At 40.6% G+C, this 22502-nt stretch overlaps 1 protein-coding gene across 1 annotated transcript; it reads left to right on the top strand.

The window, feature by feature from the left end:
• The first annotated feature begins 555 nt into the window (after positions 1-555).
• CDC20B (cell division cycle 20B) lies at positions 556-21945 on the top strand. Its single transcript, XM_075137811.1, has 11 exons — positions 556-567; positions 1169-1385; positions 2998-3119; positions 7249-7348; positions 10047-10157; positions 11845-12041; positions 12909-13003; positions 15890-16118; positions 17243-17368; positions 18098-18215; positions 21782-21945. Exons 1-11 carry the CDS (start codon positions 556-558, stop codon positions 21943-21945), a joined length of 1491 nt encoding a protein of 496 aa, XP_074993912.1.
• The last annotated feature ends 557 nt before the right edge of the window (positions 21946-22502 follow it).

Genomic DNA, 22502 nt, shown 5'->3' on the forward strand with positions numbered 1-22502 from the left:
AACAGAGAGATGCTGGGGAAATACTGTGAAATTTCAGTATTTGTAGGGGTGTTTCCTGTGATCTGAGGACGTACGAGGCTTGATCTCTGCCTGGCAGTGAAGTCTATGAGTGTGATGTTTCAGTGGTGGGGGCAGAAAAGGCACAGAGTTCTGTGCTGAAATGAGCAAAGCTGTACTCAACAAGCAAACACAGGTGACTAATGCTGACTTTAAAAGCTAAAAAGTTTGAATGTGTTTGATTTCAGAAAATCCATGCAAAATCCTGGTGTCTAAGTTACGTCTCAACAGCTTGTAATGTGCATCTAATATTATTTCAGAAATAAAAAAAAATTACAAGACACTATAAATATTTACTGGAGTACCTAGTAATGATCCAGAAGCCTATTATACTTGCTGTGCTTCTTTGCTGTTGTTACTTTCACTGGTTTCCCTAAAACATTGCTTTAAAACTGTCTGAAAACCAAAATCTTATATTCAATATTATCTAGGCTCTTACATTTCAAATTTGGATACCTTCTTATATTTTATGTTTTTCTCACACGAATTGCTCTATGAATGAATTTGAAAGTAAGAATATAAATCTGTCATTTAATCTTTATTTACTATACCTTAATCTCTTATAAAGTGGAAGATAACATAAAAAATTATAACATGAGCAAGCCACAGCAGTGGTGAGAAGATTCAGAAATCATAAGTGAGCTAAGTTCTTCTTTGGGCGAAGATCAGAAAACCAGCCTGGTTCCAGACAGCCCACACGTGCGTTTGCCCAAATGCCGATCTCTCAGGAAAGACCAGACCCAGGATCCTACGCTAAATGCTGAAGATGCCTTGGCTCTTTCAAAGGCCAGAGCTGTAGCCTAGTGCATGAATGACACAAATTTAGTTTTCTTCTCTGCCACAGGCTTTCTGTGTGACAGTTGATTCAGGGGTACTTACCTGACCAGAAACATTTGTTTCTTTCTGTTTTTTTTCCCCGCTTACTCTTTCTTGACCCAGGTGACTGTCTGCTGGAGCCATCCTCAGCCCAACATCGATTTCCATGGCCTGCTGCTCTGAGGTGGGCTGAGCCCACACGGCATGCCAGAGGAAAACTTGAAACAGCGCGAAGGGACAGAATGATATTAAGTCATGACTAATTGTGGTGTTTTGTCTCCTTTCACTTGTTCAGGTCGCAGACTCAGAAAGGACCACGTATTCCAGGTTTAAGTGCTCCATTAAGAGGAAGCTGGTGGCCAGGGTTCTGGTGGCGAGCAGCCCTGTTGTCACAAGATGGCAGCAGCTGCACGCGAGAGGCGGCACAGAGGAGCCGCGCAGGGCCGGCTGCGTGACCGGTCCTTGTGCCTCCGGGGGGCCCCAGCTCATCAGCGCACCTGGGAAGGCTCCAGGTTAGACAGGATCCAAAGGAACATTTTCTTATCGAGGATGGCCCCGTGCAGGGACTTCGGAAATAACCTGCAGCGGGGAATTAGTGTAAGGTGTGGGTTAGTGTTGCTCCATGTCCCAGTTGTCAGGGGCTCTGGGTATGGCAGTGTGCAGCAGCAGCCGTCTGTGCAGACCTTCACAGGCAGAGCAAGCTGAGGGCCAGCATCCTCTCAGCAGGAGTACACTGCTGTCCTGAGAGGAAAGCTGGGCCCGAGGTTCCCGTTACCAGCGCGCAGACAGCCTAGGACGGCAGCTCATACAGACAGCTGACATCGGGGCGGGGAGGAAAGAGAGAAAAGAAAGTCTCATCCCCAGCCAAGCAATGCCTCTTGCAGACCAGTCTTTTTTCCTCTATGATGGGGGCTGTATTGGACTGGGTTTAAATTGCACTGGGCTGTAACAGTGCACAGGGTTTGTTGCTGCACCTTCATATCTGGAATTGTTAACAATAACTGACAGGAGAGCAGAATTCATGCAGGCCTCTCCCCTTCCTTCTGCTTCTCCTTTGCTTTACACACAGCTACCACAGACCCGGCCATAACTGCAGAACTTGGACCAGTCTGCGTGCCTGAATGTGGTATAGTGCACACTCACTGAAGGAGAAGCTTGCCCTGTGTTATTGTCTCTCCTCCAATGTGTAAGGCTTCAGGTATTGACAAAGGGACAGCAGCCAGGGGACACTCACACTCGACTTTAGGGAGAGACTTATCTGAGGGCCATTCGGAGCACAGATCAAACTTTCAGTACTCTGACTTGGTGTGGAGAACTGACTCTAGGGGAGGCTGTTTCTCTCCGTCAACAACAGACGGAGCTGAGGAAGGGTTAAATGAGCCTTTGAACTCACTGACTCCTACTTCCAGCAGTGCTAGGGGAAAGCGGGGAAGGGTTTACATGCTGCATGTACAAGAAGAGCTTCCTGGAAGATCTAGGGAACTAAACAAGGCTCATTTCTTGATTAATAATTGAAATCTTTAGAGAGCAAACAGAAGATGCTGTTTAGCGTTCAGGATGTGTTCCTATGATGCCATCCATGGCTGTGGGTCAGAAAGTGCAATTCTGTCTTCTGCTAAGCAGAATACCAGAGCTGTTTAATAATACATGCCCAGCTCTAGGTCCTAAAACAAGGTGAAGTCTTCCCTACTTCAGTTTCTAGAACAGAAAGTCCGGCATGCTGTCTCTACTAGCAGTGGTGAAAGCCTGTAAGCTTCTGGGAAATCAGATGCTGTTTTCCTATGGGGTAGGATCCTGTGTAACCAGTCAACAAATCTAAGGCTGGACATGAGCTGCAGTAATAAACAGGCACTTTTTATAAAAGGAATGATCAATCTGACCTTTTTTAGGCATGTCTTTTAGGATAAGACGAATAGTGCTGTAGAAATGTCTCTTTCTCTTCACTGACAAACAAAAGCAGGGTGACTGGTTCATATGTCAGTATTTGCATTGTCCCACTTAGTGTGTCAGATCTGCTTTTAGAGTACTGCTACTATGAAATCAGTGCTATTCTGAAAAGTACTTGACAAATAATCCCTGTGTAGATATTTAAAGGTATTGTTTCCATTAAAATTGTTTTTCCAGTGACACCTCAGGTGCCTAAGAAACTCTCCATCATGAAAAATGTTGCAACTCTACCTAGCAGTCATGCTGCAGCAGGCTTGGAAGGCAGGAATAACAGGAGAGGTGAAATGGAAAAGAAACAGGTGAGTAATGCGAAATTCAAATGCACAGATAGGGTATTTGCTTTCCTGATGTGTTTTTTTTTTACCTTATCTTTGGCCTGGAATCTGTTATGTGGATACTACCTTATTGAGATGGAGAACAGAAACAAGAGGAGGTCCGTTTAGGAAATGTCTACTAGAGAAATGTCAGGAGCAATTGCTTCATCATTTATTTGATTCAGCTCTCTCCCCTTCCTCCACGCTATTGTCCTGCAAACTAAAATCGAAACCAAGCTAATGAAGCCCTCAAGATACATTTGTTACCACTCAGGGAAAATGTATATTGTAAAAAATACGCATGAAAATCCTGAATGACTCAGTTTTCCACTTGCTTTAATAACCACTATGTGTGAAGAAGATAATTTCTTCAGTTGTTTGCGATGTAGCTGTTCATTTTGTCACGTAGACAGAACGAGGTGCTATGAAAAACTTGCCAAAAAGTAGCTTTCTGAGAATAAAATTTTTTGTCATGACAATAGAAGGTCAGATTCTTGGCCAAGGATGAAAGAACACATGGAATCTGTCTAGCACGTGAAACAAACACTTCAGATCACTTCCCATTTAGGTGTTGTTTTCTATTGCTGTACACTTTATCCCTTCATTTTTCCTAGTGGACACTGACACACCAATTTTTTTTTCTTTTTTAGGCATTATCCATTGCTTTTTGGTCATCTTAAATAAACCCATGCTCCAGCCACCAACCTGTTTCTGTTCACTAACTTCTTGAAAATTGACTTCTCATGTGAAACATGGTGATACTTGTCTGTATTAGTAAAAGTTATTACCATAACATTACACTTAAAAACACCTCTCTATTTTAGTGCTAATTGTGACTCGTGTTCATATATTCAGTTTTGAACTTTAGTCAGTGATCACGCTTTTTCTTGTGCTCTCCTTTCCTTGATTGAACCAGTTGAAGATGCTGATAGCTGTTTTCACATGATTGCCTTTTTGACCGTAACTGTTGAGTAAGGATGCTTCAGAGATGCATGCTCAATGTCCTTGCTTATAGTGATTTATAATCCTTTAATATTATTGCGAACTTTTTGTAGCTCAACTTCTTTTTGAAGCTTCTTTTTGAAGCTCAACTTCTAAGAAAAGGAGGTAGTGTCAGGACAGGTGGGCTAACAGGCTTGTTGATTGATATCTTGTACTCTTGAAAATCATTGGATGTTGGAAAAAGACCATCATGATTTTACATCATGCTGGGAAACCTGGTCCTCGGAGCAATCGCTTTCCTTTCTAAATAAGCAAAATAGTCTGGAAAATCCTCCTTTCAACAACATTGCTTTCTTCCTTCCCGCTCCCCTCCATGGTCTGGTTGGAGAGTGTGAATTTTAGAATTGTTAAAATACACAACTCAATGGATTTAGTAATCTTAGTTGAATCTACCCCATAGAGAAAATTAATAAAACTTTTTTGTGAGATGATAGGAACTTTCTATGAAGTAATGTATGTAAAACATTCTTCCTTCCTTAAAATGTAATGTCTTTTAAAAGATGAATATATGTCATTGTCTTCACTCTTAGTCGTAGAGTCATAGAATGGTTTGGATTGGAAAGGACCTTTAAAGCTTATCTAGTCCAACCCCCCTGCAATAAGCAGGGACATCTTCAACTAAATAAGGTTGCTCAGAGCCCCTTCTTTTCAGGGATGGGGCATCTACCACCTCTCTGGGCAACCTCTTCCAGTGTTTCACCACCCTCATTCTAAAAAATTTCTTCCTTATGTCTCATCTAAATCTACTCTCTTTTAGTTTAAAACCGCTACCCCTTGTCCTGTCACTACAGGCCCTATTAAAAAGTCTGTCCCCATCTTTCTTACAAGCCCCTTTTAAGTACAGAAAGGCCGCAGTAAGGTCTCCCTGGAGCCTTCTCTTCTCCAGGCTGAATAACCCCAACTCTCTCAGTCTTTCTTCATAGGAGGGGTGTTCTGTTCCGCTGATCATTTTTGTGGCCCTCCTCTGGACCCGCTCCACGGCTTGTACTGAGGGCTCCAGAGCTGGATGCAGTACCCCAGGTGGGGTCTCACCAGAACAGAGTAGGGGGGCAGAATTGCCTCCCTCGACCTGCTGGCCACACTTCTTTTGATGCAGCCCAGGATACGGTTGGCCTTCTGGGCTGCAAGCGCACATTGCCAACTTACATCCAGCTTTTCATCCACCAGTACCCCCAAGTCCTTCTCGGCAGAGCTGCTCTCAATCCCTTCACCCCCCAGCCTGTATTGATACTGGGGATTGCCCCGACCAAGGCGCAGGACCCTGCACTTGGCCTTGTTGAACCTCCTGAGGTTCACATGGGCCCAATTCTCGAGCTTGTCCAGGTCCCTCTGGATGGCATCCCGTTCCTCAGCCGTGTCAACTGCACCACTCAGCTTGGTGTCATTTGCAAATTTGCTGAGGGTGCATTTGATCCCACTGTCTATGGCATTGATGAAGATATTAAACAGTACTCGTTTCAATGTGGACTGTGTGTCAGTCTTCCGTGTGTCAGCCTTTCATCTCTAAATGAAGTGATTTACCTGGAATTACATTGTAATTTACAAGCAGGAGTTGAGTTAAAACTAAGATATTCAGAGTTCTACATCAAGGACCACAGCCATTTCCAAAGAGTGTGTTGTGGGGGTCTTTGAGATAACATTGTGGGATGACCAAAACCAAAGTTCCTAAAACCATTTGGAAGTCAATCTTGGCTAAAACCATAAGAAAATCTAGTAATCTTCTTAGATACAATAATTAATGACTATTTAATTTGTGCTGCCTGGTAGCATAAAGTGATGGGATGCATTGAAAATAAAATCTTCTCACATTCCAGTGAATGTGTGTGGTCTCTTTGTGGGCCAAAAGATTATTTCCTTATATACACAATCGTTTTTCCACAGAAATGTCTGCACTTATTTTGGAGGGACACAGATCCAAGCAATCTGATTAGCTTTCTGCCAAGTTGTCTATATAAATCATATAGAAAGTGCCTCTCAAAGCTGAAAGCCTTGATCCCTGTAGAACAGCTGGGATATATAAAGAAGGAACACTTTTTTTCTGGCTATGTTTTTGTAAGACATTTCTTATCATGATTGCAACAGGATTTTGAAGAAGAGTAACACTGAGTGTGCTTGGAATGATAGATTTCACAGATATTGGAGGAAGAACATACACTTGAGTGGCTGGTAAAAACATCAGCTGCATTTCCACCTGACTGTAAATAAAGAATTACAGACAAAACAGGCGACTGGCATCAGAGCATTCAACTCAGTGAACATTGTGAAGAAATGCACATTACTAGGGATTGGTGAAGACATTCATATTCTAGGATGTGAGCTGATCTGAGTCTTTGCCTGAATCTTGGCTAAAGGCCTAAGCTAATTTGTTTCGAAAAAAGAAAAAGTCCCAATAACAATTCAGATCTCCTTTTTCTTATCTTTGTCTGCTGTATCATCTTTTTCCTTCAACACCCAAGGAAATGATAATGTAATTAAAAAAATCTTATTCCTTTAAGACACCTTATATATATTTTCAGTTTCATATTGTAATACTGGTTAAGGAATGGGATCATGGAGTCAGGCTTTGGGACCCTGGTTTGAGAGAGGACTCTGACATCCAGTAGGTCTCATGCTGGAGTCAATGGCCCTGCAGTGTATGCACCACAAAACTCATCTTCCCTCATAGGGCAAGCCTGAGGCATCAGACTTACTGTCTGCATGCAGAAAACATGGCATTGTATGCTGGTAAAATTACCCCAAATGCCAATTCAGAAGAGGACAAGAGGGCACTAAGGTTTGGCAGGTGAGCTGTGGTAGTACCTACAGATGTACAGGGTCTGGGACCTCTTCCACTGGTAAGATGGCCTTGTTCAAACAGCTTTGTTAAAGTTTATGTGATCATTAGCAGTGAATTGGTGTTTTATGGAAGGAAAGATGGTGGCTCACGTTAGAGCACATGTTTTGGACACTGGTGTTCTGTATTTGTTACTGATTTCCCATCCAAGGGACAAGCTGTTTTGAAGCTTTTATGTAATGAATGTTGAGTCCTTTGATGGGAGTTGCATCCATGATGCAAGACGTTTTTTGACAGATTTCTTCATTCAGTCATGTTTTCACTTCAATGTATTGGCAGAAATGTCCTTCTCAGCTTCCAGTGGTCCAGGAGATTGGATATAGCATTGCAGAGAGTGGGGACATGAAAGTCTGTGAAAATATCAATTGCATCTGGAAAGGTATGTTCCAATATAGCAAATATTCTCATGGACACTGAACACTAAGATAAAGCATGTGTACTGGCAAAGCAAGTGCATCTACCTGTTCCAGCAAGTGTTACAGAGTAATATAAAGTGGCTGAGGTCTATGCTGCTCGGGGCTACCTCTAGAGTTCTCACCGCCTGTGAAGAGATAGTATTCCATCTCCTCCAGTGTGGTTAACCCCTAGTATTTTACCTGGCTCTCCTTTGGGCCCCATCTGACTCACTGGTGGCCCTAAAACATTAATTTCCTTTTGGCTTTTCAGTTTCAGAACCCTACAAATAATGTGGGGTTGTGCTGCAGAACGGGCACAGTATATGTATCATATGGACTGCTGGGTACATGAGAATGCAAGATATGCAGAGATGGTGAGGTCTTGTTGATCCTACCTGTAGGGAAGGGTAGCTGGAGCAAACTGTGCCTAGCACTGCCTCTGTTTTTTTCTGCGGGGGAGTTGGTTAATTGCTCCAAAAGATATCCTAGGAATGAATGAGCATAAGGGAGTGTCAATCATCAGGCAATTGGAAAACAGGTGGAATGTGAGGCGCTAATCTGAAATAATACAGATATTCCCAGTGTTATTTGAGTATGAGGCAGTTCATTAAATATCAGACCAGTATTTTGTTGTATTCTGTCTTGGACAGATTATTTGTTTTGGTGATCTGGCTATTTCTGTGTGATGGGTTTTTGCCAGTCAGGGCCTGATTAATGCTCATGTAAAAACAGTGAGAAACAGCTTCTTTATGAATCTGGAGTTCAGCTCCTGAAGAAGAAGTTGGGGGCTATGTGACAGGTTTGTGTATTTCTCTGTTGCACTTCTCCATGCAAATAAGACTCACTTCAGAGCAGTCAACAGCAACAGTGTAGGGATTAGTCACAGTGATTTTTTCCTTGATGGCAAATGAATACAGGTATCAGGAATACCACGTTTTATTCCGCCCACCTACTTGTTGATCAAGGGGTCTGGTGTGACAGTACTGACTACTTACCACTTCCTGAGTCTCATTTTGAGAAGTGACACAAGCATGTAAGAGCCGAAATCCTATCAAAAGTCAGTGATATCTGCTAGTACCCAGGCAAAATAACACAAAATGGTGTAATGAAGCTTAATTTCCACTAATTAAAAAGCTTGTTATGCACATTCATGTGTATGCGAATAGTGCTGAAAGCGTGATCAGTATGAATTTAGGGTAGATGAATTACTCATGAGAGAAGAGAAATCTGAAATGAATTACAGAGTTGATTTCATCCTTTATATCTCACTGCTCAATACCAGCTATCAATGTTAAAGAAGAAAAACATTTTCAGAGTGTTTCAGAAGTGTTGCCATTCATCCAACTGTTACAATTATAAGTGCCTTAGTTTTCCTGAATTATCTTACTTGGCTGGGTTCAGAAAGGTTTGGTAAAGTTTTCAAAAAATAACCAAAAATCTAGATATTAGAAATGCAGATTTTTCTGTACAGAGAAATCTCATTTCAGTGATATTAGACCTTTTTAGGGTTAAAATGCAGCGTTACTTATCCCATTGGGCAGGTCTGAGAGGGTGGTTCCCGTAACCCTGCTTGAATGTTTAACTCCACAAAATGTTAGACACAGAAGAAAATCACTGTGGCCTGCTTCTTGCTCATCTTCAGTCTTTATTTGGAGAGAGAGAGGGTACCACAGCTGAGAGTGGAAACATTTGTTGTGTGGCAGAAATGAATTTTGGATTAGGGGAGAAGACTGAGGACAGAGTAGGGAAGGACTGTGTGAAATAAATTCTCCACAATTTGTCATTGGACTTCCATATAGGATGTTTACGTGTGTATTTAAGTTACAGAGTACAAAAACTTTGTCAGTGTTGAATTTTTTTGAACAGAGAAGATTAGTTGTAGAGATAAGTAATGTCTTTTGCCCTTGAAACTTTTGATATTAGTTCTAAATACTCCTTTCTGGAGAATAATTGAAAAAGGAAGTCAAAACACAAGAGAAAAGCACAGAAATGTGAATCTCCAGCTTTCTACTTTGCACAGCAAGATAATTTCTTACACATAAAAATCTAGCATTAAATGATTCATAGTGCTAATGATCTGGGCTTTTTTCTATGATGTTTAGGAGTCCTTAGAGCGTAATGTAGACAATGACCACAAAGGATGACACCTCTGCTTGCTCATACTTGTATTTGCTTTTGTTTCTCGCTTATGTGTGCTGTGATCAAAGTGCATGTGCTTTAAAAACCTTTTCCTGTGGTTAGGTATTGATGGGGGAGACCTTTTGATGGGAAATTAACAGAAAGAAAGCAAAAAAGTTAATTGCTGTATGAGGGGGTTTTGAAGTGGGAGAGCACATATGAAACATTCTGCTACTAACAACTTTTGACAGAAAACTAAGGCGAAAAAGACAAAATACTCCATGTTCTGTATTGAGCTGTGGTACAACTTAAACAAAATATAGTGGACCCTACTATCCATTCTAGCTGATTAAATCCATGGAGGTTTGAAAGAGGTGGTAAAAGGTGGCTTTAACCTAGTTTAGTGTGTCTAGTGTTTTGAGCCTACCCAGGATAAATTAGACCCTCTGGCCTCCTCTGGACCATGGAGAGACAAATATAGTGAGAATGTGAAAAGCTTAGACCTGAGAAACACTGGTGGTGTTTTGCATAACGGATTTGTGTGTGATGAATCTTCAAATACAGGATGCCGAGGAGGGACCCAGAATGAGTTCAGAGCTGTCACTATCATGAAGCCTTCTGTACCACTGGAGCCAGAAGTGAGGCTTCATGTTACTGGATTGCGCAATGATTACTGTAAGTTAATTTCTCCTGTGTGGTGGTTTTTGCAGAGATTGGGAATTCTTATGTGTGTTTCAGGAAAGATGGTGAAGGTGTGTCTCCTTCACATAAAATGGAAACTCTGCAGGACATGTGCATGCTGTCGTTTTTCTTACAAGGGTGCATCTTTGCAAACTGCCTGTCCCAGGATGGAGACGTGACTGATTAAACCCTAGACTCAATACTGCCTAACTGCCTAACTGCTGCAGTTTCCTTCAGCTATAGATCTCAATACAACTTTCAAATCAAACCAATATACTTACCTCCATTTAATTAAGTTAAACATTTCAGCTATCAACCTTGGATATCTAGCAGCCAGTCAACACAGCAGCAACTTTATTGAGCAGACTTTGAAATCTCTTATTTTGGGAGACATTAGTGACATTGTTTATGGTTTGGATGGTAGATACCTTCTGAACTAAATTCTCACTTATGTCTTTGGTGGTGCACAGGCAAAAATTAAACATGCAGAAGTTACACATGAACACACATGGATCTCTGGTGTACAGCAGCAAATACAGGTTTTAACACTTCGTAAGATCTAACAAACAACTCTGTATGTGCAAGTGTTCGTAATTGTCCCTGTGAAGGTTTTTCAACATATCCTTACAAGTGTTCATGGGTATCTGTGAACAGGACAAAAGTTTGTTTGTATGATTTACACTGATTGTGCACAAGGTATGTCCCAAGATTAACAGCACTAACAGAAGTCTTTGGAAGTGATTTCTTAATGCTTATTTCTGGCTGCAACAACTAGGACTGTAGTCAAACAGTTGACTGATGGATTCAGCTGTTCTTCAGAGGGATTTTAGTTACCAAAATATGATGTCAGAGCTTGGTAACAATCTTCTGTGCTTCAGGGGTCGTGCAAAATGACTTTTAAGCTGCCCTAAATGGGCAGCCGAGGATTTCCCTTGACATGGGAGAATGTCCTGGGTTGGTATTAAATGTTGTATACCAACTTCTTCTGGCCTACCTGACATAGCAGGCTGTTCTGAGGCTAATGGCTGTAGTGACTTGCTTTGCCAGGATTTGCAAGTGCAATGCAATTGCAATGCCCCAAATGCCCCAGCATCAGGGGCAGTGGAAACAGTATTTCCATCATATGCTTGCTGAGCAAGCTCTGAAGGTGAGGAGCAGAATTTCCCTAATTCCTTTTGCTTTTTTTTTCCTATTATGTGCAGGGTAAATGTTACCATTAATCCGAGGATTAATGGGGTTAATTAATAGGACAGACTGTAACATACAGACTCTCTCTTATGTCTTTCTCAATAACAAGAATTACCTTGGAACAAGGATGTTTTTGGAACTGTAGCTGTTGGTGGAGGAACCTCATTTCTGGTGGCAGAAATTAGAGTGATGTGGTGATCCAAAATGCAGGGTGATAGATTAAAAAATTCTAGTAGAGAAGGTGTAAGTCAGATCCTGCTGTGCAAACATACCAGTTTGTGGAGATTAGCCTTATGAAGACCTTGGTTTGTGAGAGATACTCTTCTTCATGTAGGAGGAACACTTGCTAGTAATGGTTTCATAGAAGCATTGTCTTGAAGTTTTCCCATAGCTATTAAAAAAAAAAGCCCCCCTCCCCCAAAACCATACTCCCTCTCACCCCATCCCATTACCTACAACTTTTTTGCAGTAATTTTTAGTAGCTTTCTTCTAGATCTAAACATACTGGACTGGAGCCTTGAAAATCTCATTGCTGTTGCTGTAGGACCTGCTGCACACATCTGGAATGGAGGAACTCTTCAAGCCATTGAAAGCATTGATTTGAATTCCAGTTCCAAATACATTTCATCTCTGGCTTGGATAAAAGAAGGAACTTGCCTTGCGATTGGCACCAGTGATGGAGAAGTGCAAGTACTAGATAATTTACTTTTTTAGTCTTTCTCCATTTTTAGCTAAAGTGGCCACAAGACAATTTGATACTGATTTTTTTTAAGGAAATAAATGAAAAAGATTGGCTAAACTACAGAAGAACTCCACTGGAGACAATATATAGCACTTCTCTGTATCACGCTGCACCTTGCTGAACGGCTTAGTGACATCCAGTGTTATCTATATGTAATGGAGCCTCTGAAGCCACTAAAAAGCTGATGACTGAATTAATGATTCAGTTGTCTAGAGACAATCAGATTTTTTTTCCACCAGTAACAGGAACTCTTTCATTAAATTATTTTACTCAGCACAGGCTATTTTTTCTTGTATCTCCCTTGCTAAGATCACTCTAGTGATCAATGCCTTGAGAACGCAAGCCAAAACTCTCCTTATGGATTCACACACGAGAATTTGATCTCAGTCTGATTATACACATACCTCTCAGCCTGCTGTTGTAGGACAGTCCTATTATCAAAAGATTTTTGTGGGACTTTGGCTGAGATGCTAGATAATATGGGAACCTACCTGCGGCAGTCCTGAGTCAGCAATCTGAAGGTACTGAAGGCCAGTGCTTTGAAGTATGGACTTCCAAATACTGAGATGTAAATAAATAGCTTTACACTCAGAGATGTGCACTCCTTTCAATCCTGTCTGACTTCAGCATCACTGATATAGGGGCCAAAATTTGGAAATACTCCTTCTTGTCTTACTTGTGAAATAAATGAGCCTGAGGTTGCCCATACGTCAAATCAGAACTGGGCAGTGGCTTACCTGCAAACAAATGAAGAGAAAAAATCTTTTTTCTTTTTGTTGTTAAATTTGTATTTATTGTTTGTTTTGGATTGGCAGCTGTGGGACATTGAAACCAAAAAGAGGCTGAGAAATATGTTTGGTCACCTGTCTGTAGTTGGAGCTCTGAGCTGGAATCATTATATTCTGAGCAGGTGAGTGGTATAGTATATTCCCAGAAAGAATATATTCCTGCTACTTTTACTTAGACAAATGTCCCATTTGTATTAGCTGTTTCATTGGCTTTGCTCAAAGGTGATTTATCCTGTCCCTCTACTTATCGGCCGTCTCACAAATCACATGTAGATTTACTGTATGGCAGGAAAGCAGCCAAAGGGGATTTAGCCTGCCTCTTTAGTCTCTGTTTCTTACTCTCGTTCCAGAAAGCTGTCACCACTTGCAGAATTTCACTAGGATGTGGAGGCTGTGGCTCTGGTTTTGTGCAAAGCCTGAGCTTGAAATGGTGTTGTCTCCAGTAGGTCTGAACTCCAAAAATCATAGCCTGCCTGATGTCAGGGAGAGGGCATGTAGTTTAGGCTGCCCCTCCACTGACATCAAGACTGTATCTGTCTTTTCAGACGCACAGTGAAACACAGCTGTTAGAGTTGCACACCTCTCTAGCTGTGTATCTACAAGGGAAGGCCAGCTGATTGTTTTCCACAACCCAAGGAGAATTGAAGTGGTTGACCTTTGCTTTGCCAAGAGTGAATTTTACACTAGCTGGTGAATATTTTATATTTAGGAATCATTTCAATATGGGGACTCAGATGAGAAAGATAAGTGTACTCTGTTGTGGTTTTTTCCCTCCCACTTTCTATTTCAGGTCTTTGACTCAGATTTGAAAGGGCTGAAGGGAGGCTTGTTTATGATGGATGCTTCTACAATTTTAAAACCATGTGATAGTCTTCCGTTTTACATAAACACAGAAATAATAGCAAGGGCGAACTGACTTTATTGTTAAAATGAAACTAGTATCTCTGGATAAGAACACTAGAGGTAGTTTTACTTTGATTTCACAACGTGCTCTGGCTTTTGATTATATTAGCTCTGCTAGGTGGATACCAGCTGAACAACCAGTTAATAAAATGCTGTTGCTGGAGTAGGTACGCTGGGTGGGTTAAGTTACAAGGATGCAGCTAGAACATCCTGCCAATGCCAAGTGGCATAACCTTATTACAGTCAGCAATAGTTTCAATTTGCATTTCAGCTTGGCCAAAAGAGTGAAAACAACAGAAACTTAAATTACAGATCTCTCTGAGAAGAAATTGATGATAAAATTAAGCATGAACCTGTGAACTGCAGTTATGGTTGGCAGATTAGGTTGAGATAACATTTATTTTTCTTGCTAGGTTTGAAACTAACTAGTTCATTCTAACATGAGGGCAGAGTTAAAATATCTGTATAAGTAGAAAAACAGATGAGTTAATATTCATTGTTACTAAAATAAGAGCAGCATTCTTACAGTAAACTTCACTGTGGACAGTTGCTACTTTGGGATTACATACTAATTTCGGCAGTTAAAAATAGTCCAACAACACATCATCATGAACCTGTAAATAAATTTCGGTACCATAAATTAACCCATCACAAAAATTTCATTGGCTTCTCTTTGTCTTTAGCAAAACAGATGCCATCTTCTGTGTCAAAAGCAAATAATTCTGATTTCTTTTTATGCTGAGTGGAAAAATGTCCTTCCAGCCAGGATTCTCAGGAGCCCAGTTCCTTCCCACTCATACCACTAGAATTACTGAAAATCTTAATATGGCCAACACTGGCATTCAATTCTGTTTCTTTTGGGTAGATTTTCTGCTTATTATTTAGTAGGAAAAATCTATATAAATCTTCAGGAGGCAAATGATGATGCCTTTGCATATAATGCACATATTCCCATGTATCTTCATAGGTATTTTCCGTAAAGATGTGCTTAATATTCACTGCTTGGTTGGAATCTTTCATGCTTTTGTGAACTTCAAGAGCTTGGCAAGTCCAAAATACAAGCACAATAGAATGACATTTCTTGCAATCAGTCAGTTTTGTGTGTGCATTTTTAGAGTTTCCAAATCACTCAACTTGCATCTGAAAAATCTTTAAGAGCCAGTAGGGAAAGCTTCCAATCATTATTGCCTTAAATTAGTCTCTTGCAGTAATGCCAGATACCTGTTTCTCAGATACCCAGAAAGATGGTATTGCACTTGCTGATTTTTTCAGTGTCATCAGAATAGTTGAAAGTGTGAATTTCCAGCAAGAAACTCTTCTGTTTTGTCATAGGTTTAATGTAGGTAATATCCTTAGAAAGCCAGGAAAAGAAAATGCGCTGCAAAGTATTTTCAGTATTTTCAGTTCAACTCTACTATTGAGGTGTAAAACCCATATTCAAGAGCTAAGCTGTAACAGTAGCTGTGTTTCCAGGCAGTGTTTCTTCCTTCCTTCGCTAGACTGATGATGCTGGCTGTAGAACCGTGCATCCATTTCCTAACAGGCCATTAGTGAACAGTGTCAAGCTGTGCAGATTTTCTTTAAGCCTGGAAGTGGGAGGGAGAAAGGGGATGAGGGAAGAGAGAGAACCAAAGAACACACTGTTACTCGCTACTAAGCCCTTTCCCAGAGCAATTCAGTTTTACACTGCCTCTTTTTTTGGGCATGGAGTCATATCTGGCCTTGGCAAAAATCATCTTGCAAAACTATTTTTCATGAAGAACAGGAAAGAGTTTACATTAAATGGCTTCACAGTTGAACAACGTGCAGATTAGTGGCATACAATGCAATATATCTTCAGGGAAATGAAAACCATGAGAGAGAACAGGTATTCTGCCTGGCTTGAACTGAGCAGCTGCTTGACTCCTTTCTGTTGTCAGCCATGTCTACAGTTAGGATGTTCTTTTGATAGTTGGTTTGTGTTTCCTGTTACTGAAATACTGTTGTTCTGCACACACATTTCACTCTGATGTGGTTTGCTTTTGAAACCACTGAAGAAACATCAGTGTAGTGATGTAGCGTGTCTTCTTTAACATTAAATCCATGCTGTCTTTTTTCATCTACAGTGGTTCACGACTAGGATCTATTCATCACCATGATGTTCGGGTTGCTCAGCACCATGTTGGGACTCTCTGCCAAAACAAACAGAGCATTTGCAGCCTGAAATGGTCACTAACCAACCAGTTGCTGGCAAGTGGGTCTAGTGATGGTATATTGAATATCTGGCCTAGTGACCCAGGTGTGAAATTGAAGTCAGAGCCACTGAAAACCATACCTCATTCCTCAGCAGTTAAGGTATATGGAGCAGGAATGTCTGCTTTTCTGTATTTGCTCTCATGAAATCACATTGTTGATGTGGACGGTTAGGGAATTTTTCAAATTATCTCGCTGATTTCTATTAGCTTATTCTCCCCTGACTGTGATGCAGTTAATTTTAAGACCAGTTCTCCTCATTCCAACTCATAGATAAGTTTGCAAGGGCTTTGATCAGGAAATTTTACTGGATTAGTAGGCCTTTGTAAATATAATGCCAAACAGAAATAAAATTTGCAGCCTTCTCCTCTGTTTTGCACAGAAAACTTTGGTGGCATAATACTTACAAGTTAACAAACAAGATCTTCCAATTTTTGGAGTTTTGGAAAATTCTCTCTGCTGAAATTATTTTAAATATGAGGTTTCTTTTGCCTTCCTGACCATATTTTCATGTCATTGCTGGTAGCAAAGAATCCAAAGTAAGAAACTGGAAATGAGACAACTTAGATTCTTCATCTTTATAAAGTCCCAGTCTGTGTAGGAGAGAGGACAGGTATCAGCAATAAGAGGCAGGGGAGTCCAGCATTTATAAGCTGTTTATCCTCCCAGAAAAATCTGAGGCTCGCCTGAATTGCTGGTGTTAAAGGGTCAGAGGAGGTTATTGAAATAGGTGGAATTCAGTTCTTAGTAGCTTTTCTTGAGGTGGAGCCTATGCCTTAGGCATGTTTCTGATTTCTGGAAATATCACAGAAGAAACCAGGTCTCTTGTAAGACCTGTAAGTCATGTTGCTTAGGCTTCTGTGATGGCTTGGCTTAGGCAGTAAGACTGTATCCTGCTGTGTTCTTCTGGTACTGAGGTGGGAATCTGTGGCCTGTGAAGGGTAAGCAGAGAAGCTGGAGTTTTATGAGCATATGTGTGACAGTCTACTGCTACTTCACTGCTACTGTGAAGCAATGGCAAAGGAAGCAGCATTTGGAGTTTTGGGATTCTGCATTGCTGTGTATGTATGGAGGAAGAGCATGGTGTAGGGTGAAAAAAGCCAAAGAGATATTCTGGGTGCTTGTTGCAGTTCATTTTTCCAACTAAGCTTTTAAGCAAAATCTGCTCTGTTTTTTCAGTTAACCTCCTAGTCTGTTCTGGCATCTGTTTTCTTGGTTTTTTTTAGGCTGTGAACTGGTGTCCTTGGCAGTCCAAAGTCCTTGCTACAGGGGGTGGAATGAAAGATGGGATTTTGCGTGTCTGGGACATAAACCGTGAGAAACTCATCCAAAGTGCAGCTACAGATTCTCAGGTGAAATGATGAAATGTCTGCATACTTAGGCTATGCTCTTCTTGTATAGCTGTGCTCATTTGGCAAACTCCCACTGACTTTGAGGGTGGTTCTGCGGTCAGAGGAACAGCAGGATTTTCTCTGGATGTGCAATTGTGCTACATTCGGCACTGCAGTGTGTGATTGGACTCAGAAGCAGTTTCTTGTTCCTCATTCACCACTTCTGTCTCCACACAGAAGTGATTGAAGAGGAGGTGGTCTCGCAGCCAGACACTTCTCATCATCTTTTCCTTATTGGCAATAGTAATTTTGGCCAAAACTCTTAATGTGGAGAGAATGTTGAGGGAGAGGGAAAATTCCCAGAGTGCTGGGGTGAGAAGAGGTGTAAGAGTCAAGAGGGCAAACATCTGTCTCTGGACTTCGAATATTAGGAGACAGGGGAACAGATTCTCAGCTGGAGTAAAACAGCATAGCTGTTGATTTTCCTGGAGCTATTACAACTTAGCTGAGGATGTATTTGAAGGGCTTTGGTTTTATACTAATAGGCTATTATCACGTTTACATAGGACAATAAGGCAACTGTACGTCAAAGTGTGGTAAGGAATGAAATTATTCTTCTAAATAAGTAAATATTCTGCTGTGACTGTTTTTCAGTAGCTTGTTTAAAGATTGTAGGTAGCATTTCAAATCTACTGAATGGTGCATGTTGACTCTTTCTGAAAACTAAAGCAGAATTTTAAATTGCAATAGATTTGTTCCTTGCTCTGGTTACCCAAAACCAGCGAACTGATAACTGGACAAGGCCTTCCTGGAAATCAGATGAAAATATGGAAGTATCCCATGCTTATCAATTCATCAGAACTCTATGGCAAGTATTTCAGTTAATAGTTTGAACTATTTCAGTGGACTATCTGTCTAATCAGTGTGGTTTTGCAAGTGCATACGTTATGCATTTACGTAAAATAGAGTTAGAAGACCAGTCACGGACACATCCTCCCTCTGCCTATACACATGCATTCATGCACGCAATCCTGATGGATGGGATTGTAAAGGTTGACTTATTAAGATAATAGTATAAGATGTTTCTGTAAAATTCCTTGGTTTTAATGATGGGATTCTCTCCTATAATTTCTAAGGCCATCGGAGGTGCAGGACGTGGATTTCCATCTCTCCCTAAGGCTTACTAGGCGTGGACTGAGTGTGCTAATGTCAGGTTGCTTCCAATATATTCTGAGCTGATGGCCTTCTAGATAACTCAAACTAGATGTGGCTCTTCAATTTTGCAGCTCGTCATGGAAGGGTACTGAACCAGCTTCCTAATCATGTTTGAAATAAATCTACATGTGTTATTTAGAGCTGTCTGGGTTTTAATCAATGATTTTGGCTGTGAAGCAATGCAGTACAGCGTGTTTCCCTTGTACTGTGCTGACAGCTAGAGGAAAGTGGAGTTTCCTTGCAGCTCTGTATTGGTCCATGGAGCTGTGGGGCTACAGGTAAAAGTTTTTTCTTGCTGTTAAGCCTTCTTGTTTCTGATGCTTGCTGTCACTCCTGTCGATTAAGTTTTACTTGTTTCAGTGTTAACTGAAGTGATCCAATAGAACATCTGAAGTTAAAAAACAAATCATTTGCACGCTGGCTGCATTTTCACAAGTATGGTTGTTTTTTCACACTCACTGACAAGATATGGCCAAAGAAGCTTTGGATTTTTACCTAACAGCTGATATTTACAAATACTTTTTGTACCCTATTGCTACATTTGAAGGCATTTATTAAATTCCTGATTTATTAAATCCCAGCTATACTGAGATGCTGTCCCCGGAACCAGCAACTTGGGTGGAGTCAGGGACTTGGCTTCAACACTAGCCTATAAGAGGAATGCACAGGAGAGTCAAAATAAAGATGGACGGAAGAGAGAGGGCAGCAGAGGCATACGTGGATCTGATTACACATTATCCTTGTGTAATGCTGCTTGTCTGTGCTGCTTTTCCTTCCTTGTCCCTACTCATTTATGTATAGCTTTTAATGTCCTGTGATGTTCTGAGAACTGACCTGGAAAGTGGCATGATCGTTAGTCTTAACTACTGTAGCTTGAGGTTTCTCAAATCCTTGTAAGTCTTGAAAATACTATTTGAAATGAAACCTAGATTTATTCTTACATTTGAGAATAGCGTATGGTGTAAAACATTTACCATATAAGTCAAATGCATTGGTAATTTGGTGAAGGTGGGGGGTTACTTATCATCCTGTTTCCTCTTCAGTTTACTTGTCTGCAAGAGAAACTAATTTTCATGAACAAAAAGACCAGGTAACGGTTACACAGATATATTCCTGCTTATTAAGACTCTTAGTACCTTACTGCAAGCAATTGAATGTTGGAAGAAATTGTCAATGTATCAAAATATGTTTAGAAAAAATACTGTGATGGATGATTGTGAGATCGTTCTAAATCAGCCTCAGACTCCCTTAACCACATGAGTTTTAACACCCAAAGCAATGAACAGATAAATCATAACTGAATCTCATTGTTTAATCCTCCTGCAAAATGCTGAAGACCTCAGCTAGCAATGAAGCACTGTCAGCTACTGTTGCATACTTTAGTAATTGAGGTTGCCTATTACTGGGCATATTCGGAACAGAAAAACAGCTGAAAGATAGTAACTTTTTAAAACATTGAGTCCATTTTTGAGATTTACTAGAAAAAAAGATTCATTTTGGATGTAAATGCCCTTCCCTTAGAAAAGTTGTTGTAGCTCAAAGAAAACATACAAGCAAACATACAAACAAAATATGTAGTTGCTTTGAAAAGTATCTGAATGTGATCTTGAAACAATGAAATAAAACCCCAGCCCTCTCCACTCAGAAAACATGGAAATGAATAATTTCAACTTTTCTGATTTCTCCCTATCCCCCTTCACGTCTTTTTGACTGAAACTATTAATCAGACTTCAGTCAGTGTTGTGGATAGTTTTGGATGCCTCCAAAACATCTCCAGCTCTTTCTTCAAAGTCATTACAGACACTGAATGGAGTCAGTGTAAAGAATTTGCTGAGTTGTAAACTCATGGTCTTAAATATTGACAAAGATCATGTACACTTCAATAACTTGAGAAGGAGCAAAGCCTGAAAATTAATCTCTGCTGAAATATTTTAGTGGTGGTGTCAAAATTCTAATCATCAAGTTTTGGTGGGACACACATTACTCAGCTCCAGGACAGCAGATATTTGCTTTTAGACACAGCAGCTCCAGAGAGCCATAGTAGTAGCATTGCAAAGTTAGGGCAGGCTGTCCATCTACAATAGTCCTATTGATCTTTATCGGGTACCATTGTGATAAGTACCACAGTTTCAGAGGGCTTTACAGTTCGTCACGTGTTTATCCTCATAATACCATTTTGAGCTAGAGAAGTGCTATCCCTGTTGTGTTCATGGAGAGCTCAGGTACAGATGATGGGAGGACATGGGTCACCTACATTCATTCAAGTTGGTCACCCAAGACTTCCTTCATACCTTCACACTTCCTTTTAGGATGTGGTTCATCTGTTCTGTTCTAAATGAGATACAGTATGTCTCAGAAGTTTCCCTTTTTCCCCTTGGGTGACCAGCTCAGCTATATGATTGTCAGTAACTCACCCAACCAGAGAAGCCTTTAGAGTAAAAAGGCTTCTAATTCCTCATGCCCGTGTGTGCCTAAAAACCTCATGGGTTTGCTTAGCATTGATATTGTGCTAGATGATACAGGAGAGCAGAGGTGAATGCAGGTCTCAATAGTCTCAGTTTAATACCTTTCTGCCTTCAGTTCAAATTCAGTTGCTTCTACAGAGGGAGACACTTGTATAACCAGATTAATGAGTTTTGTACGTTCTTTGTGCTGCTAGACTGGGGCAGCTTCTGGCCTTCAGTGTCTGGCTCTGAAAGTTTACTACAGCTACAGACAAACTCAATATACATTTCCAATAAATTATTTAGTGGGATCACTGTTAAAAGATCTCCTTAATAATAATAACTGAGCAACTGGAGACACTATCTCATGATTGTTGGATCAGCTGCAAACTGTCTGCAAGGCGTGGGCAGCCAGATGGGAAAGCTCAGCAGTGAGACACGTTACCAAACACAGATGGGACTGGTGTTGTAAATGCAGTGGAGAATCAAGAGTTCAGGTTCAATGTTCTGCTTTGACAGAAATGTCTTCTCAATGTGATGCAGTCCTGGCAATTAAAGCCTGGTCCCTAATAAGAAAATATTGCCTTCAGCTGTTTCTTAATGTGAAAATACTCTATAGATAGTGCTAGCTCCCCACATCCTATGCAGTATTTTGAGCTGCTACCGTAAAAGTGGAACAAGCCATGTTGTGGGTAGGGGTGGTGAAAGTGACTGGCATAACCAAAGTAGAATTGTGATGTATCTTTGCATTTTTTGTGTGTATTTTATTTTACAGGACACCAAGGAAGAGTCTTGCATATAGCCCTGAGCCCAGATCAGAGCAGGCTCTTTTCTGTTGCGGCTGATGGGATAGCTTGTTTGTGGAAACGCCACAAGTCTGGGGAGAGCAAGCACAGCAGCAAGGCTTTTTCTAATGGTTATCTGAGCTCATTCTTGTGACTTCTTTTCCTTGAAAGCAAGTGATTAAATGTACTTAGCCCCTTCAATAATTCAAAATATGTGTGTTCCTTCCAATGAAAACATGGCAGTTTTTTCAAGAGAAAGCAATTTTCTGCATTAGTCCATCATATGAAATGTTAGTAGCTTGTCTTACTTACCCTAGAGGAAAAATATTCTAACTCTGAAGAATAACACCATATTTATTTTCATTAAACTAGCAAGCATGGATGGAATCCACCTTGTGTCAAGTGCCAGCACAAAGTCTTAGGTCCTGCTTTTAGCTATGATTCTTGTAAGTAATTTTACATCATATTAGCATCCCCATTAGGAACCACATGCCAATTCGTGTAAAATGCCTTGAATCATTCAAAGGCTAGGATCAGCAGAGACGAGTCCAGGGAGCTGTATTGTTCTATATATCACATAGATCATGGTTCAGAATCTGTCTAAATATTTCTAGAGATCTAGGTTAAATATATAACTGTAACTAAATATAAATGATTTCTTGGGAATTCTTTATTGTTTTTGTAGTGGTAATGATAACTAGCTTAATTAAA

Source organism: Calonectris borealis, chromosome Z (genome assembly GCF_964195595.1).
Source record: "Calonectris borealis chromosome Z, bCalBor7.hap1.2, whole genome shotgun sequence".
Classification (NCBI taxonomy): domain Eukaryota; kingdom Metazoa; phylum Chordata; class Aves; order Procellariiformes; family Procellariidae; genus Calonectris; species Calonectris borealis.

Bases quoted from the DNA above. Each gene is read 5' to 3' on its own strand.
- CDC20B (XM_075137811.1), top strand. The intron at 3,120-7,248 runs GTGAGTAATGCG...ATGTATTGGCAG, and splicing joins GTGAAATGGAAAAGAAACAG to AAATGTCCTTCTCAGCTTCC. The intron at 16,119-17,242 runs GTATATGGAGCA...GGTTTTTTTTAG, and splicing joins CTCATTCCTCAGCAGTTAAG to GCTGTGAACTGGTGTCCTTG.